The sequence below is a fragment of the Nycticebus coucang genome, chromosome 12, assembly GCF_027406575.1.
Source record: "Nycticebus coucang isolate mNycCou1 chromosome 12, mNycCou1.pri, whole genome shotgun sequence".
In the NCBI taxonomy this organism is placed as follows: domain Eukaryota; kingdom Metazoa; phylum Chordata; class Mammalia; order Primates; family Lorisidae; genus Nycticebus; species Nycticebus coucang.
The window spans coordinates 30,737,703-30,756,397 of NC_069791.1; the positions used below are offsets into that span (position 1 = coordinate 30,737,703).

General features: G+C 38.2%; 1 protein-coding gene across 3 annotated transcripts in view; it reads left to right on the plus strand.

The window, feature by feature from the left end:
* TMTC1 (transmembrane O-mannosyltransferase targeting cadherins 1) overlaps positions 1–18,695 on the plus strand; it is a 287,962-nt gene that overhangs the window by 261,726 nt on the left and 7,541 nt on the right. For 2 of the 3 annotated variants that reach the window (XM_053556774.1, XM_053556775.1), the window contains 6 exons: positions 6,422–6,524; positions 8,479–8,614; positions 9,339–9,483; positions 10,712–10,849; positions 12,177–12,299; positions 14,980–15,057. In XM_053556774.1, the coding sequence (XP_053412749.1) occupies positions 6,422–6,524; positions 8,479–8,614; positions 9,339–9,483; positions 10,712–10,849; positions 12,177–12,299; positions 14,980–15,057 (723 nt within the window). The remainder of the gene's footprint in view (positions 1–6,421; positions 6,525–8,478; positions 8,615–9,338; positions 9,484–10,711; positions 10,850–12,176; positions 12,300–14,979; positions 15,058–18,695) is intronic. The other variant, XM_053556776.1, reaches the window with a different exon arrangement.

The following is an 18,695-nucleotide window of genomic DNA, read 5'->3' on the forward strand; positions in this document are numbered from 1 at the left end:
ATGAAAGGAAATCTTTCTGGTCAGAAAAAATAAGGAAAAGTAGGGAGCATCCTCTGATAGAAGGAAAATCATGTACCTACCCAGAGATACAGTAGAGAACAAAGCAAAATGGCTTAAGAAAAGTCTAGAGAAGCAGGACCCCACAGTTATATGCAAATGTGGTTTCCCCCCCTTTCCTGGTCCTGTGACCACATTATACCTTCACAGTTGCGTACTCTTTTTCTTTAGCATTTTTTTAAACTATTCTTGGCATTCTGTCTTTAAAGTATTTATTTCTCTTTTGCTTACATTGTCACAGAGTGGTGTTGACCACACACTCCTGGGAGATGAGCAAATCCAGAATTAGAAACTACCTACCATTTTCTGGGTGGGAAGGAATACCAAGTTAATTGATTTGTTTAAGTTGGATGTGCAAGAGTATTAAACATCAAATATTGATAGCATGTTTCTTATAAATATTTATGTTGATGACTTAGGGATGGAAGAACTGTCTTGCAAAGAAAATAAAGTAAAGAAGAAGGTGAGAAAGCAGCCATCTCTCTCTTATCCTTTGAGCTCCTGTGTCTTGAATAGTTTCTTTGAGAAGTCATTGACTTGAGTTGAAAGATCTGTCAGTCCTTACCTTCCTGGGTTTGCAATAATAAAGTCAGGCAGGAAGATACCTTATGACTCCCCGTGCTTATGGATAAAAGTGAAAGTGTACTTCTAGAAAGTAGTTTGGGCACTTGACCCTGATGTTGGTGCATGAGGACAACTTTTTTTTCTATTGCTCCTTCACCACTTTGTAATGAAGACCATTCTCTACACCATCCGTACAGCACATACACATTGTTAGGGGCAATTCGCTAAGCCAACTGTTCATTCACAAAGTCTCAACTGGGGACCCGTTGAGTCCATGAAGGTCTACACAGTTTTCCTAATAATACTAATGAGTAATTTGCCTTTTTCACTCTCATGCTTTTATGAATGTAGAATAATTTTCTAGGGGCTACATGATGTATCCACAATTACAAAAAGGCTTTTGAAATACTTCTACCTTTTCCAACTAAATGTCCGTGTGAGGCCAGGTTTTCTTTACACATGCCAACGAAAAGATCACATAAAAACAAATTGAGCACAAAAGTAGATAGGAGAATCCCAGTATCTCCTATTAAATCAGACATTAAAGAGATCTATAAAAATATAAATTAGGGCCACTATTCTCACAAATTTTTTCACTTTGAAAAATAGTTATGTTTCATATAAATATGTTATCTACAGCAGAGTTTATTACTATGTTAAATAAGGTAAGAAATATTTTAGAAGATTTCTCAGCTTCTTTTCTGAATGTGGTAAATGTTGATACAAAAGCTCTTTGGGATTCTCAGTAATTTGTAGTTCCAAATTTGTATTTACCTGGATAGAACTGAAGAACGTTCTTCTTAGTAAAGTATCACGAAAATGGAAAAGCAAGTATCCAATGTACTCAATACTAATATGAGACCAAGATAACCACCCTCACAAGAAAAAAAAAATACAATTAAACCCAAGTAGGAGGGAGGGGAGAAGAGAGGCACATTGATAACTCTCACCTAACAGGCACAGTGGAAGGGTATACGGCACACCCCTGGGTAAAGGCTCAACTACAACTTGAACTTTACCTAACAAATGCAAATAATGTAACCCAATCATTTGTACCCTCGTATTAATCTGAATTTTTTTAAGAGGGGTCCTAAAATTAACAAGCTTGAGAATTGCTATATTAAGCCAGTGATCATCTGTCCTTTAGGTTGCTGTAACCTGAGCTGTAAAGAAAGTTTTCCAAACCCATCGGTTGGCCCAAGAGAGTAAATTAAAGTCAAGGGTCCTTTTTCAAGACATCTATTTTTCACTTTTCCTTTCTTGAGGCCAAAAGTGTGCCATTTGGGGTGATTACAGCATATGAAAGTGGGGATGTTGACTACATTTTATCTCTCCCCCAAGGCCAGTTTTATTTCCACCCCACTGAAAATGTTTTGAGTCTTGGAGAGGAGCCCATGGCTGCCGGCTGCCCATTTTCAACCGCTGCCCTCGAAGGCCAATTTCACGCTGAGGCCACGGTTCACTGGGGACCCTGGCAAACAGCAGACTATATTATCTGTCAGAACCATTCTCTGGGTCACAAATATTTTTAATTAACGTTGTCCTGTAAATAGCTTACATTCATTTCCTCTGGAAGTCACAAGTCCGTGGAGACTGGGAAGGATCAGGCTTTAGTTCAGGACTTCCAGCCAGATGAGGTAAATGGAAAGGAAGACTTGAAATTGAGCTTCAGGGATTCAGTAACACTGCTATTTAAGATAAATGCCTTGCCCTTCTGGAGAAGGTAGAATTTATGTTAAGCACCTATATAGTATTTTTCTTTTGTAGTGGTGGTTCTCCTTTATTTTTTCCTAGTTGGCGTTAATCGTTCCTTGAAATTGAGAGTCAAGGGAGGGGAGAAAAAAGACAGATATTGAAGACATAGTCACAGAGCCTCAAAACTGCCGTCAGGGCTACAGGGCTGGGATTACTTGCTCTTCGCATGCATGATCTTTTAAATCTCATTTCCTCTCTGGATTTTGAAAATTGCATTTCCAGTGGAAACTTAGCTCATAGACCCAAAAATAAAAGAGAGGGCTCCTAGATGAAAAAATTACCTCTTTGCTTATTTTGGAGCAGCAAGAAAGTAAGGAAAGGTAAAATCAGATCACATAAAATAGTAATTATGCATTAAAAATGTTATTTACTGTTGTATTTGACTTCAGCAAGTGAGACTGTGAGGACATTGATTTTATTCCTTTCAGGAAAAACACCTTCAACTCACCTGGTTTGGATATAAAGATGTTTGTCAGGTCTCAAGTAGCCACAGATTTTTTTCAAGCATGTATTGTTACACAGCTGCTGAATTTAAGAGTAACCAATGTCCTCGGGGATTTTGGAATGTGACAGGTGTGGAGTATGCATGTGCCCCAAGGTCTAGGTGCCACTCTTGGCTGCCTCCCAAGTACCTTGTGCTTCCTCTCCCTGGGCACTAACAGGCTCCATTGTTCCCTCCTTGTCTGAATTCTACTCAATTGTCTGTCAAGGTTGGGCTCATGTCTCTCCTTCACTGTCCTCTTTTCTGCTGCCTACATGGTGCCCATGTGGTGTTAAGTATAGTTTCAGACAGGTTCTTTCTCAAGAGTCTCCCCTCTACCAGGGAATAAAGGCTTTTGCTTTTTAAAACCTTTTAATTACCACTTTGGCCAAATTACCTTACAGTGACCTGTCATCCTCTATTTTGATAGTTTTGAAACCTTTGACATCTTTGACAGGCTTCTCAAAATCACATTTCAAATTCAAATTTAAGTCTTTGACCTCAGATGACGGTTAGGATGCTACAGGGGGCCGTTCCAACGTCTAAAAGAAAGATAAGAAACTGGTTTATTTGATAAGTTATGGGAGAAGTATTGTCGAATAAAAAGTGATGTTTAACTTTCTAGTTATGTTTTTATGGATATGTTGTTAACAGATGTTCCAAATCGTGTGAGATTTCTAAAATCCTGATATGTATTGGTACTGTATCAGTCATAATTATGGTTATTATGATAACTTATTATAGACCACAGAAACAACCAAATATCCTTGTTAACCGTGACCATGTTAAGTCTTTTCCATAGTTAATTGCTTAATTCTGATACATTTTCTAAATGCTTTTTATAAGCAAGTAAAATCCTACAGTGTTGTGTCTTCAGGGAAGCTCACAGAAAGATTGGAAAGTATCCTGACAAACATTCTTGAATACAGGTTTCTGATAACTTAAGATCGTATCATTTGGACTAGGTAAGAATTCCCAAAACTGATGAACAGATTCTACTACAAACACTATGATTACAGAACAGACCTTTTTAAATTCGCTTGCTAAACTTGTGCTAGATAATAAAATTATTCTAGATTACCTACTGGCTAAACAGAAAAACATCTGTTACAGTTACTCTTTGTCACAAATACATAAATGCATTGAGTGTAACGGAGATTCAGTCATAGGAAGTTAATAGAGAGACTATTTGGCTACAATGAGTAGACTTTATCTGGCTCATTGTTTGAACTAATATTTAATTTTAGTTGATTTGTTTTATGGAGACCCTAAGTAAGGAGTATCTCCAAACTCTTGATTTTATCTTCCTTCTAATCACAGTATTCTCCCTGGTACACTCTAGTCTCTCAAAAGTTTTAAATGTTTGCATACAGCAATCCATAAAATGTCAAATGGTCTCTCTTCAACTGAAATGACAGAAACTCAAATACAAGTGTTATCATAAAGAAACCATAACCAATAAATGACATACTGGGTTCAAAACTCCAAGATAATAATAACTGAAAGTTGCTTTAAAGCCCTAAATGTTGATCACATTCTCACCTAAGTAAAAACCAGTTCAGCTGTTTCTGCCCCAAACTTGTATTTTCTATACTCACTTTCTTTCTATTTTTTTTGGCCCATAAATCTTTTCCAACCATGTGTTAGCAGCAGTCTTTTTTAACCTATTCTGGTTCTAGGAGCTGCCCAATTAGTGAATTGTTCTTTGCTCAATTGAACTCTGTTAAATTTAATTTGTCTGAAGTTTTTCTTTTAATGATGGTGTTTATGAAATATTTGTTGAGGAATGGATAGCTAGATGGCTATCCAAATGCTTAAATGTTTCTTTCTATGCCAGAGTCATCTTTGTTTATTTCTAGAAATACCACCAAACACTTTTATTCAAAGTTCCATGTAAAATAGAAAATTGGATCTTTTAAAGAAACAAAGATGGCAGTGTTAACAGTAACACTAGTCAAATGGTAACATAGGCAACTCAAGATTTTCAGGAACTGATTACCGAGTTAAGAATTATTCTGGCTATTCTTTCTCTGGTTTTCTCTAAGACAGTAAGTTTTTATGATTTTTATATCAGAAGGTGATTAAGAAAAAGTAAAATAGAAAACACCTGAGTAAGTTAGTTATTTCTCATACAGAGAAATAACTGGTCATTTTACAGAGGGTTAAGCATCTGTTACCTTTCTGGGTAAAATCAGATTCCAGCTTCCTGGCTTACCTTTCAGCACTCAATGTATCTCCCACATTTTCATTCACAAGCTTGAGGTATCATGTCACGGACAGTTGTTGCCCTAAATTCCACTTTAAGGTGTCTGGTTGAATGCTCAGTCATAGTAGTAACTTGAGATAAAGTTTCGGGAAGTGCCCTCACTTGGAACATTTTTTTTAAGTTATTTTTTACTTTATGCCAAATCATTTCCATTTACCTGACTTCAGTGCAGTACTAGGAAAGGATGAAATTGTTTACTTGTGAATAGAACCTGGGAAGGTTTGATTAATTGATCAGATTTTACCTGCTGTATTTTTTTTTACTTTTTTTTTCTCTTAAGTCATATACACATAGATCAGGAATACATTTATGCATATGTGATAATATGTTGGTTTTTTATACAATTTGACGTGCTTACATCAAACTAATTAATATAGCTTTCGCCTCATTTACTTGATTATTGTGTAAAGACATTTATGTTCTACACTTCATAGATTTGACTTGTACCCTTGCAATATGCTCCATAGGTGTGGTTACCTGCTGTATTAATAAAAGGAAGTGTGACGTGACAGTCTGAGATAATTGTGACAAATGTACTGAAAGGGTCATTCTTAAATTATTAAATTTAAGAGTTATTAAAGAGTGTTAAAGTGAATCTTTACATGAGTACAATGCAAGGGCAATTACAAAATGGTCCATTGGATATGTGGCAATTGATCTGGACCTCGCCATGCAGGTGGGAGATACACATTTGAGGGGACATGTAATCCTCAACAGCTCAGATGAATATGGAAAGTAGCAAGCAGTTTGGTGGGCCGAGAAATACTTCAGGTATGGATGGGACAAGGGATAGCCCTCTCCATCAATTACATCAACCTCCATCCCTACTTCCTCAAAAAACTCCCCAAACAAACCCTACAGTGTAGATAAAAAGAATGCCATCTCTGCAAACACACCTATCAAACAAACCCCCATATTGCCACCTCTAAAATCATTCCACCATTTTGTATCACCTGTTTTCATTTGGCAAGTTCCTGGGGTGAAGGGCATCTCATTCAAACAAATATTTTCAGGCCTTTTTCAGCAGGAGGGTATGTTGTACAGGTCCTAATCTTTCCAAATGCCCCATTTTAATAAACATCATCTCATTTGCCCTAAAGGAACCAAACGCAGATATGAATTGTGAGTATCTGTGCACAGTAAATACCAACTTTGATCAGGCCAAGTAATAGTGCTTTCTCTCAGTGCTTGTTGTATGGTATATGCATAGTAATTTTTTTCTGCTTTTCTTGCTTCTAATATTCAGTTTACTGTTGATTTTTTAAAACTTTCTCACTCCTTAAAATTCTTTTTTGAAGGAGAGATTTAAGGAAGCAGAAGAAATATACCAGGCTGGAATAAAGAACTGTCCAGACAGCTCAGATTTACACAACAACTATGGAGTTTTCTTAGTTGATTCTGGTGAGTGAAGTTAAAGAGAAACTGCTCTATTGAGATTAGACAATCCTGTTTATCAAGCAAAATGAAAGGCAAGTAAGAAGTAAAATTCACTGGGCTTGGCAGGGAGCTCACTCTGTTGACAGTCATTGTACCTTGGGGCCATCATTTTCCTAAATCTTCATGCTCAGTTCTGTAAAATCTGCCTGCTTCTTATAATCATGTCTCTGAGGAAAACTCCCCAGGTGGCAGGAAGTAGCCTTGATGTTTTAATGAGTCCCAGTCTTCTCTGAGTATCGCTTTATACATATTTATAAGTCTATGATGATGAAATGTTCCCCTGCAATGATGCAGAACCTGCTTCTGAATCTAGTTACTGGCAGATGGCAAATACTTCTGTATAACTGACTTTTAAAAAAGTGTCCAGAATTGTTTCATTGTTCCTTCTTTGATACACATTACAAAAACTGCATTATTAAAATTGATACAGTGCTCCTATATGACAGGTGCTCATAAAATACGCTTGCTTCATCTTAATGCACAACATTATTGGGCTGGGATTCTATTTTCTTTATGATTTGTGCTGAGCCCCATATACTGTGGGCATGCGGTGAATACTTATAAGTAATGAAATTATATTTGAATTGAATGCAAAAGCACCACTCTGTTCTTGCTGACTATTAGACTAGCTGCCCTGCAGTAAGATTCAGTTTTAATTATTTTTCAGTATGAAATGCTTGAAAGAGTTTTTGTTTTCTGGGTTTTTATTTTCTAAGCTATTTGAAGCTCTTCTCTTCTGTTTTATAGACTATAAATTTACATTCTGATATGCCTAGGAAACTTCCTTTATTTTGGCGTGAGTAAAATTGGTGTGGGGTGCCACCTGCTGGCTCATTAGCCACATAATAATAAATTGTCATAAAGATTAAAATCAGAAGAGACCTCCAGTTGGCTGGTCTAACCCACTTCCTTTTCCTTTAACCATGAACAATGCTACCCTACACCCCTATACCTGACAGCCACCACCCACTGGCCACGTACGACCTTGAGTCTCTTATGGTACCTCCTAGTCAAACTTACATTCAAAGCAGGTATGCTTGAGAAGGTTTCTGTGCTGCTCATAAATATTTTGTTCCATTTAGAAATTCAGACTGCTCTCAAGTTCAGTCACTTGAAGTTTCACTAGCAAGCTTCTTTGGACAACCTTTTCAGACTAAAGAGACCTGATTCTAGTTCTTGCCTTTATTCTTACTTGCCCTGGGATCTTTGCTATCTGTAAAGTGGTCATTTTGTGTGTGCACGTGTATTTTAATCTCTGAAATACCAAGACACAGCTAAATAGCATCAAAAGGCAGCTAAATAGTATCAAAATATCTGCAAAGGTCATATAATTTAAAATATATAATGTATTGGGGCAAATACAAGGTACCCTTATTATTATATTTAAAGTTCCATTACATGCCATTTAAACTAAAATGTATGATTTAAAAAGAAATTTTCAAGACAGAGCTGATATATACTTGTTTAAAGCAGGGCCCCAATTACTGTGTAGCAATATGGTTGAGACAGACCCATAGAAATTGCTTCTGCACTGTTCTGTTTCTGTAATAGCCTCGCCTATTTTTTATCTACTGAGTTGAAAACATATGTTGGATAAATAGCAGTCAGTGATAATCTGAAAACATTATATTAGCAAGAGTAATGATCAGAGGCTGAAATAATACATGTAATAAAAGGAAAAGGTTTTAGTTTCACTGCATTTTTATTCTTTACTTTTTAGAAATGTGAATGAATGGTGAAATGGTTCAAAGTTAGGCAATGGCAAGGATGAGAAATGCAAGTTAGTTTACAAAATGAATAATTGATGGTGTGACTCTATAATGATGAGGAAGAATTATAACTCAGAAGAGAAAGCAAGGAGCTCATGCATTTTATAAGATGACATATTCTGCCCTTACCTACCCATCGCTGGTTCCAGGCTTTCCAGAGAAGGCAGTGACCCATTACCAACAAGCCATCAAACTTAGCCCAAGTCATCATGTGGCCATGGTGAACCTGGGGAGACTCTACAGGTCACTGGGAAAGAACAGCCTGGCTGAAGAATGGTACAAACGGTAAAGTTCCTTTTCTTCATTTCTAAGTTGCCCAGGGAGCTCAGCAATTGCCCGTCAACTTTTAGTGAGTTAGAACAGACGCACTCTCAGAATGCTAACAAATTTTGCCAATTCAGGTGATACAGATCCTTATTTCCAAAGAGAACAGTACAACTGTATACATGGTATCCCAGTTAATGACTTTTTTTCTTGCTTGTCAGCTCATGGTGAAAAAAAATTTGGAATTTAATTCCCACTTTAGTTAGCCCATCTTTTCTAAAGCAATGGACTGCATCCCAAACCAGCAATTTCAAGAACGGGAATATATGAAGCATTGTAAATACATCATAACACTTCTATCACCTTTAATGGGAAAGACCCTTTGGGTATTATTGATAGGTCACTAGAGACCTTCTTATGTTTAGAGAGTGGCATCAAGATCCTTTTTAAAACTTTCTTCTTGATATAAAAACAAAGCCCAGGTGAGAGCAGAGTTTCAAATCATGGACAGTCCTCCCTAAGTCTAAGCATAGAACATTTGGAAATGCACCCATGAATTTATTTATTTTTATTAAGTCAAATACACATAGATCATGAATACACTTATGCATGTGTGGGGTACAATGTGTTGATTTTTTATACAATCTGACCTGGTTACATCAAACCAATCAACATAGCTTTCATCTCATTTACTTGATTATTGTGTTAAGACAAAAAGTGTCACTTAGCCTCTCTCCAAACTCAGCGCCCTGCAGGTGGCACGCACAGCTGAGATCCTGTCGCCTCTGGGAGCACTGTATTACAACACTGGCCGACATGAAGAAGCTTTGCAGATTTACCGGGAAGCTGCAGCACTCCAACCTTCTCAGAGGGAGCTCCGCCTGGCCCTGGTGAGTAGAAAGGTGAAAGAATGGGATACTGGCCACGTGGCATGAGCTGCAGAGAGTTTCAGAGGCCAAGCCACAAAATGGGAGCTAGCGTGCTGTCAGCTAATATACCCATTGTGCGAATGTTCACATCGCCAGTGTTAGAACCATTCACCAAAGATATGCACACAAAAAATACTGTTGTCAGCTCGGTGCCTGTAGCTGAGTGGTTACTGCGCCAGCCACATACACCAGAGCTGGCAGCTTCAAACCTGGCCAGGGCCTGCTAAAAACAACAATGACAACTACAACAACAACAACAAAAAATAGCTGGGTGTTGTGATGGGCTCCTGTAGTCCCAGCTTCTTGGGCTGACGCCAGAGGGGTGATCGCTTAAGCCCAAGAGTTTGAGGCTGCTGTGAGCTGTGATACCATGGCACTCTACTGAGGGTAACATAGTAAGACTCTGTTTTAAGAAAAAAAAATACTGTTGTTATTTTGAAATAATTTCCAAAAAAGTTGCCAGAATAGTAAAAAGAAGAAGAACAAAAGAAAACTCCCATATACCCTTTAACATAGATTCATCAATTTTTTTTAACATTTTGATGCATTTGTTTATCACTCCTTTGTATGTGCGTGTATATACAAATATGGATATATGTCCATATTTAGAAACATATGTATGCGTATAACTATTATTAGTACGTGTGGTTTTTTGTTTTTTTTTTTCCCTGAACCACAGTGAGACCTAGTGATAGATATCCTATCCCTTGATCTCTGGACTCTGTTTAGCACATAGTTGCCAAGAAGAAAGACAATCTTTCCATGGTACCATCATCAAACACAGGAAAATTAACATTCATTTCAACAATATTTTCATTTCGATGTCTAGAACTGTACTCTTCCTTTTCCCTAGATGTGTAAGAAATCAAACTCATCTTATTACAAATGCAGTGTTCTGTTGAATCAGAGATTATTTCTCTTCCGACATAGTCATTGTTTTCAAAAAGCACAAGCCATTTCATCAGGTATCTTTGATGTTCAAGTCATGTACACACAAATGCATGCACATATCTAAACAAATACATAAACAGGAAAAAAATAAAACCTATCAAAGGTGGCGATTTCCCCCTTCTCTGTGAAGGCTAACTAGATGTCAGGAGCGTTTTCTCTGCGCCTCTATTCAGGGACGCTTTCTTTGATAAGATGATAACAAAGTGTACGCTAAGCCCCAGTCCATGTGGTTTTGCAGGCTCAGGTTTTAGCCGTGATGGGTCAGACAAAAGAAGCAGAAAAGATGACCAACCACATTGTGTCAGAAGAGACTGGGTGCCTTGAATGCTATCAGCTGTTGTCAGCAATCTACAGCAAGCAGGAGCACCACGACAAGGTAGGGGGGCCCGGTTTGGAGTAGATTGCAATCGTGGGTAGAAAATGGTGTGTTTACCTAAATGATTCTCCAGTTTGCACCTTTATAGAGATGAGAAGTTTTCAATAGCAGTTGGCATATCCTATCAAATGGAAGCTTTTCATAAATATCCCTTTAATGTCTAAAATCCCCCCTTGAAGTGATATTTTCCTGGCTCACCCTTGGTCTAGAGATTTTGTGTGGTATTGTCTTAGTTTATCTTCAGCTAACTCAATAAAGATGAAGAGTAACATTTGAATGCTTTGTCATCCCCCATATTCCTTCTAATCTACTGTTTCCTATAATCCTTGTAATAACCTCATAAGACGGGTTAGCGATGCATTGTTGCAACTGTTACCATCTCCATTTTAAAAGTCATATAACCAGTAAATTCATGAACTGACTCAACAAAATGTTTATTGAATGCCCGCTGGATCTCAAACACTGGGGCAGACACCAGGAATTAAGTGGGATGAGAAAAACAAAAAGTCACTGCCCTTGTCCTCATGGAGTTTGCAGTGAAGGAGACAGAGATTAAACAAGTGGTCACCAAGCAAATGTAGGATTATAGCTGTGCCCAGTGATATCAGGAACAGCCACAGGTCCCTCAAAGATCAAGAGACCTGGCAAGTCGGGAAGGTCGGGTTTCCCTGTGGAGTGATGTGGAGGTAAGAGCTAGATGAGGAAGAGGGATCGTTAGGCAGAGGAGGCACCAAAGAGAATTCTAGGCAGGGAAATGGCGCGTGCACCAGCCCTGGGCAGCAGTAGCAGGGCCTGCTTGAGGAAGGGCAGGTGGGAGCAGAGGTACAGTGTGAGATGCATGCACAGTTTGCTGGTACTAGAATCCTTGAGGCCAGGCTAGAGGTTTTGCTCCTTATTCTGGGAGAAGCTGTGGGATTTTAAGGAGAGGAGAAGGATTTTCTGACTGCCAGGGAGGAGTGGGTGCTGGGGGCAGTGGGAGCACCCAGACCTGAGAGGAGACTGTTGGAGTAGTCCAGATGGGCACGTGGTCAGGGCAAATGTGGGACCCCCCCAGTCTTAAGTTCATTCCACGGTATTATACAACCTCCCTGTAATGTCATCAGGGACATTTTATTGTCATTCATCTATAAATGGGAAACCTGGAGTATAAGAAAATTATTTTGTCAGTGTCATTAATTCTCAACGAGAAAATCAGAGAGAAGGAAGAATGTAGTGTGATTGTCACGCGCCATACTAGTAATAGGAACAAAAAGTAGAAATCGTATCAGTTAAGTTGGTTTTGTTTTACCTACTCTGAGTTTATTGTCTTGATTTCCAATTGCTGTAGGCACTTGATGCCATAGACAAAGCTCTCCAGCTGAAACCAAAGGACCCCAAAGTCATATCTGAACTTTTTTTCACGAAAGGAAACCAACTAAGAGAGCAGAATCTTCTTGACAAAGCTTTTGAGGTATAAGCACTTAATAAAATTACGTTATTTTCATAAATTATAATTAATAATCCTTCACTCTATGATGGAGCATATACAGTAAAGTCTAAAATCATGGTCATGCTTTTGGAGTGAACTTTCCCACTCATTGACATAATGTTATGTGTAGTTTTTATAATGAGGCACGGGGCTTTTTACTCTTCTGAGTTACACAACACCTCTGCGTTAGTTTCTGAATGATCACTTTAAGGTTTGAGGGGTTTCACATTTTGTCTTCTCTCTCTTTTTTCACTCTGCCTGCAAGACGCCTCCATTCCAACTGGACTTGTGTCTACATAGCTTTGGGCATTCCTGCATGTCCTTCAAATACTCCTTCCTTGTGGATGAGATTCCCACTCATCTGCCAGGACACAGTCTTTGTCCTCCTGCCGCAGCAAGTTCCGCTTAACTATCCTCACTCCTAATGACCTTGCTTCTTCTGTATTCCTCAAAACCACTGACTGTTTTGTTGAGGTCTGAATCATTTGAAAGCGTCATATATGTCATTGTATTGATAGGTCCCACGCCACCCCCATCTATATGTGTGTGTGTGCGTGTGTGTGCACGCACACATGCATTCTTGCATTTTATTCCCCCAATTAGACTGGACTTTCCTTGTGGAATATGACCATTTCCTTCTCTGTTGTAAAACAGTGTCTTACATTTTACAGGTATTCACTATCTACAGCTTTGGAGTAAAATGTATTCATAGATTGAAATCAAGATATTTACAAACATAAATAGAAATGTTACAGACATACCATACTTTATTCTTGTACCTGGTCAAGCCAGTTGGAATTAATAAAGTCAAAATTTACACTATATATATTATGGGGAGAATAAAATCTCAAATGATATAATTATTTTGGTAAATAAACAAGTGAGTGACTTTTAAAATATGCTTAGAAGATATTTGTTTATAAAAATATAAAGGTATTTGGGGAAAACTCACGTGAACCTTTAAAATAGGAAGAGAAATTGTGACATTTGAACAACAGTGAGCATTTCTTTCAGGAAATGTGGATTTTTCTCTATCTTTTGATGCTTTCAATACCTCCTTTCTTAAATTATTTTTAACTAATGTGAAATTTTAATTAAGGATTTAATTATGAATATTTATATTGTATATGTATCTACCTGAATCTTGATGCATTGCATTGAAAACAGAAGTATTTTTTTTTTTTTTTTTTTTTTGTAGAGACAGAGTCTCACTGTACTGCCCTCGGGTAGAGTGCCGTGGCGTCACACGGCTCACAGCAACCTCTAACTCTTGGGCTTAGGCGATTCTCTTGCCTCAGCCTCCCGAGCAGCTGGGACTACAGGCGCCTGCCACAACGCCCGGCTATTTTTTTGTTGTTGTTGTTGCAGTTTGGCCGGGGCTGGGTTTGAACCCGCCACCCTCAGCATATGGGGCCGGCGCCCTACTCACTGAGCCACAGGCGTCGCCCAAAACAGAAGTATTTTCTAGTTGCTTCGCCAACTAGATCAAATAATCATTACAGAGTGGCTACATTGAAGAAGAATAGGAATATTGGTTAATGTTAGCTTAAATATGTTAATAACTCTGTATTAATTCACATGTATTAGGTGACTTAATCTTTACAACAGTCATATAAGAAAGACATGGTCCTTGTCACCACTTCTCAGTTTCCAAAACTGAATCCCAGAGGTCATGTATCTTGCTCAAAGTCATAGAACGGGTAAGAGATGGAGTCAGGATTTCAATCTAGTTCTTCTACACGACATTCCCATCTGTGCTGATATATATTCATCTGAGCGATACACCCTTCCAGTTTACTGTAGCAGATTTTAAAAAGTATAGTTTCTTATCATTTGCTTCTTTCTCCTATAACTGAAGCAAAGGATGATGGGCAAGGATTTACTGTGATAGATCTGTTTGGTTGTATTCTTGACATGGAAAATTGCAAAGAACATTAAAATATACACAGAGGTACTTACCTTTGTGATTGAAGGCGACACTCCGAGCCTTTGGCTTTATTTAAGGTGACCACTCTGGAGATACAGCAGTGAGCATACCTTTGATGCAAGATAATATGTGTAATATTAAAAACATACCTCACAGATATTATATTTAATAGAATACGTGTTATTCAGACCAGAGACAGTATTTGAAGGATAGCTAGCTCTCTTCAAACATGTGAAACCCTTTCACTCGGCGGAAAAACCAAAAGAAAGACTTTATAATAAATAAAACTATCCCCTTGTAAAAAGAGTAATGAACATCTCTTTTAAGAGTTTAAGCAGGGGTGAATAACCAGATCAGTGATATTGCAAAGAAAAATACTACACCAGGGTTCTCAGCAATTGCATTTGTTGTGAAAAAGGCCAAAAGCACAGTTTTCTTGCAGGTCAGGGGGAAATGATGCACCGTCACAGAAATCACCCGAATTTGTGGTTGGCCTCCTTCAGCTAGATCCACATGGTAGCTCTGTAGGAAAGTGACACATGTCCGCTTGCTCCACTTTAGAGTCATCAACTTGGAAAAAATAATACACATAACGTAGGGCTCCTGTAGACTAGCAGTGACTGGTTTCATTGCATTAACTCTAAAGATTCATGTATGAAGAAAGTGGTTTCTGCAATCCAGTTGTGTTAAGAGCCATCCTCATTTCCTAACCTGAGCTATTTCTTATTCCTTTAGAGCTATCAAGCAGCCATAGAACTCAACCCGGACCAGGCGCAGGCCTGGATGAACATGGGTGGCATCCAGCACATGCAGGTGGGAGCAGAGCTCACCTCGGACGGACGAGGCTCTCCCTTCGTGTTTTCCCTTTGTGTCTTTTTTGTTTCTTTCTTAAAAGATGGAGAAAATTATTATTGATTTCCTTTTTGAAATTATTTGAATACCAAAGACATGGGTGTTGAAAATTAATACAGTTTATGTTCACTTTGCCTTATGAGTGAATGAACCTCGAGAACCCACTTATAAAAATGGGTATGAATTAGATTCCACGATTTTACTCATCATATAGAAAATAATAGGTACGTAAGTAGCAGACAGAGGATAAAATCTGTTTATGTGAACTAAATCTGTCTTGGGGCTGAGTGTGGCTTATTTTCCTCCCACTTCAACTCACTGTCAAAATGTAAGTTGTTTAAGTATTTGCATACATCTAATGTATCTGTCACTCAATATCTTTTTACTGAGAAGCAAGCTTATTTGTTATATTGATTTGTTTTTCCAAAAGAAAAAAGAACTTTTCAGTGAATCGTGCTGAGGATTGTAAATGACCTTTCAAGGGGTACTGTTATCTATAATTCATTCAAAGGTTCACCTCAGATATTCATTTTACAAGCATTTAGGGAATACTCTGCTAGACACTGGGAATACAGCAGTGAACAAACAAGACAAAAAAATTCCTGTCCTTTAACATTCGAGTAGGAGGAGATAGATGATAAAACACATACATGCATGGACCTGTCACGCACACATACGCACATATGTGTATGTGATACATCAAATGTATCAGATGATGATAAGGGCCTCGAAGGAAAAAAAGAGAGAAAGAAGGTTGGAGCGCCAGGTAGTAAGGGTTCAACTTTTACATTCAGGTGGTTAATGGGAGGCCTCAGTTAAAAAGTGATTCTTGAACAGAGACCTGAACTGAGTGAGCCGTGTAGCAAAGTAAGGAAGCTGCATGTTCAGAGGCTGTGAGGGTCAAGTGGCCTCTTGTAATTGAAGGACAATAAGGGATGCAGAGCAAGTGGGAGGAAGTGGGAGAAACCCAGGTCAGCTCACGCAGCGCCTTGCAGGGAATGGCATGCACTTTGGCTTTTATGCCAAAAGGGTCAGAGTCCCTGGAGAACTTGGAGCAGAGATATGTCATGGTCCAACATGCTTTTAGGGACCACTCTTGTTTTGCCAACTCATTTTCAAGCATTCATCAGTCTCTGTGCTGACAAAATAGTGCAGTGATTAGGATTTAAACAAAGTTCTAATAGGGTTTCCTGTGACGTGTAAAATGATCATTCTTGAAAACCAACAAAACAAAAAAGCAGCCTCCCATGACGACACAGATGGGAGGGGACAATGGGTTGGTTACCCCACAAGCATGACATTTATCAGAGCCACATTGCCCAGGTTTGGGTCATAATGATATTCTAGGGTGTCCAGCAGTATCTAGTTTGGAAACATAGAATAAACTTACTTTGAAATAGTAAAATAAGAATTTTAAATATTTTAATATTTATTAAATATTAAATAGTTATATTTTCAAATGTAGTCATGTGCTACATAAGGAAATTTTGGTCAATGACAGACTGTATATGTGACGATGGTTTCATAATATTATAATACCATACTTTTACTGTGCTTTTTTTGTGTTTAGATGTGTAGATACACAGATACCATTGTATAATAATTGCCTGCAGTATTTTACCTAGTAACATGCTGTTCAAGTTCATAGCCTGGGAACAGCAGGCTATACCACCTAGGTTTGTGTGAGTGCACTCTATAATGTTCACACGTGCACACAGTCACTTGATATATTTCTCAAAATATATTTCTGTCATTAAGCAACAATGACTATAATGTGCTCAATATGTTTTTGGATGAATTGCAATGGGTATAGTTGTTAATAAGAAAAAGTATAACAGATACACTCAAGAGTGTTCAAAAACTCTAGAATACAGACAAAATTATATCTATTGTATTCTTTCAGATTAACAGTTGAACCCATTGCTTTAAATTTAGAGGCACTTCTTTTGGCAAGGGGTGTCTAGATATTAAAGAAGGATCTAATCAGTGTATTATTTTAAAAAGTAATACTGATTAAAAATTAGTTTATCCTGTTTTTTGTCTTTGCAGACATCCTGTGTAAGTTTGAAGAATATAAAATTGCCATGTTTTTACCTTAAAAATGGTCTAATATCAGTGAACACATATGATGCAATCTAATATAAATGGTCCTTGTGATGCCACCATGTGGCCTTGTGATGCCACCATGAGGATGCAAGGTTGTCGTTAGGAAGGCTTTATGAGATACTCATGATACTCTTTTGCATGGCCACATAGTGTGTGCGTCAGGTAGTTTTATCCCATTCCTGGGCCCTGTTTCTTCCTTGAATCTGAAAGAAACTTAGACAGGCCAGAGGATTGTGGCAAGGTGGAGAGTTGGAATAAGGCTTTGGAAAGAGGCCAGAAAGAGGTGGGGAGGTGGGGTGGCATGTGTGGCTCAAAGGAGTAGGGCACCAGCCCCACATGCTTGAGGTGGCGAGTTCAAACCCAGCTGCGGCCAAAAACTGCAAAAAAAAAAAAAAAAACAGAGCGATTGGGAGGGAGGGAGTTTTCTGATTGTCTCTTTCTTGATGCTACTTGGTAATAAAAGATAATCCTTTTAATGGGGTTTTATATAGGACCAAAAAGGTGGACCATAAAAGCTAATATAATACGGTCTGTCTAGTCAAAGAGTTACATCAGCAGGGACCGCATTACAAAGTCTTACTTTTAATACTACCTCATGGCAGTAATAAGCTTTTTCTAGAATGGCACTGTCCATTCTAGAAATCTTTGTGATGGTGAAAATGTGCTGTATCTGCACTGCCCAAAACAGTAGCCACTAGCCACATGTGGCTGGCACCAGGGAAGGACTGAATTCTGAATCAATTGTAACTAATTTAAACTTAAGTAGCCAACTGCATTATCATATCATAATAACACAGTTCTAGAAATTGAGTAATTCAAATTTTTTACCTAGGGTCTAGGGAATTAGGGATATTGACATAAAGGATACAACTTTTTTTTTTTTAATAGGCTTCTAGTTTAATCAAGAAAAAAAGAAGTGTAAGGGACGGAAAATGAACTAGGTGTTCTGTGAAAGGACAGAGAAACCTGGTGATTAGAGATGAAAATGCCAGGGTGCTAGGCCTGATTTCAAGGAGCCTTCTGGAAGAACAATATTTAAATCAACTGCGGTAAAAACATATTTTGAGAACACTCTAAGAGCTATAACTATGTAGTTGTCTGCACGTATGTGCTGAGCCTAATAAAAATCAAAAGACATTTGGAAGATAAATACTTGAAAAAAAAATTGAAGTAGCAATTTCAAGTTCCCACTTGTTCAGCAATCTGCTTGACTTCCCATCAAAGTCAGTGTTAATCAAAATACTTCCCTTTGCTGCACATCCCAGTACTTAGATTTCCAATACACAATTTCTTATTGTCATTTCCACTTTCCATTTTCACCAATGTGATTATGAATAGTATAAGAAATAGACAGTGTTTAGCCGGGCGTTGTGGTGGGTGCCTGTAGTCCCAGCTATTTGGGAGGCTGAGGCAAGAGAATCGCTTAAGCCCAGGAGTTGGAGGTTGCTGTGAGCTGTGTGAGGCCACGGCACTCTACCGAGGGCCATAAAGTG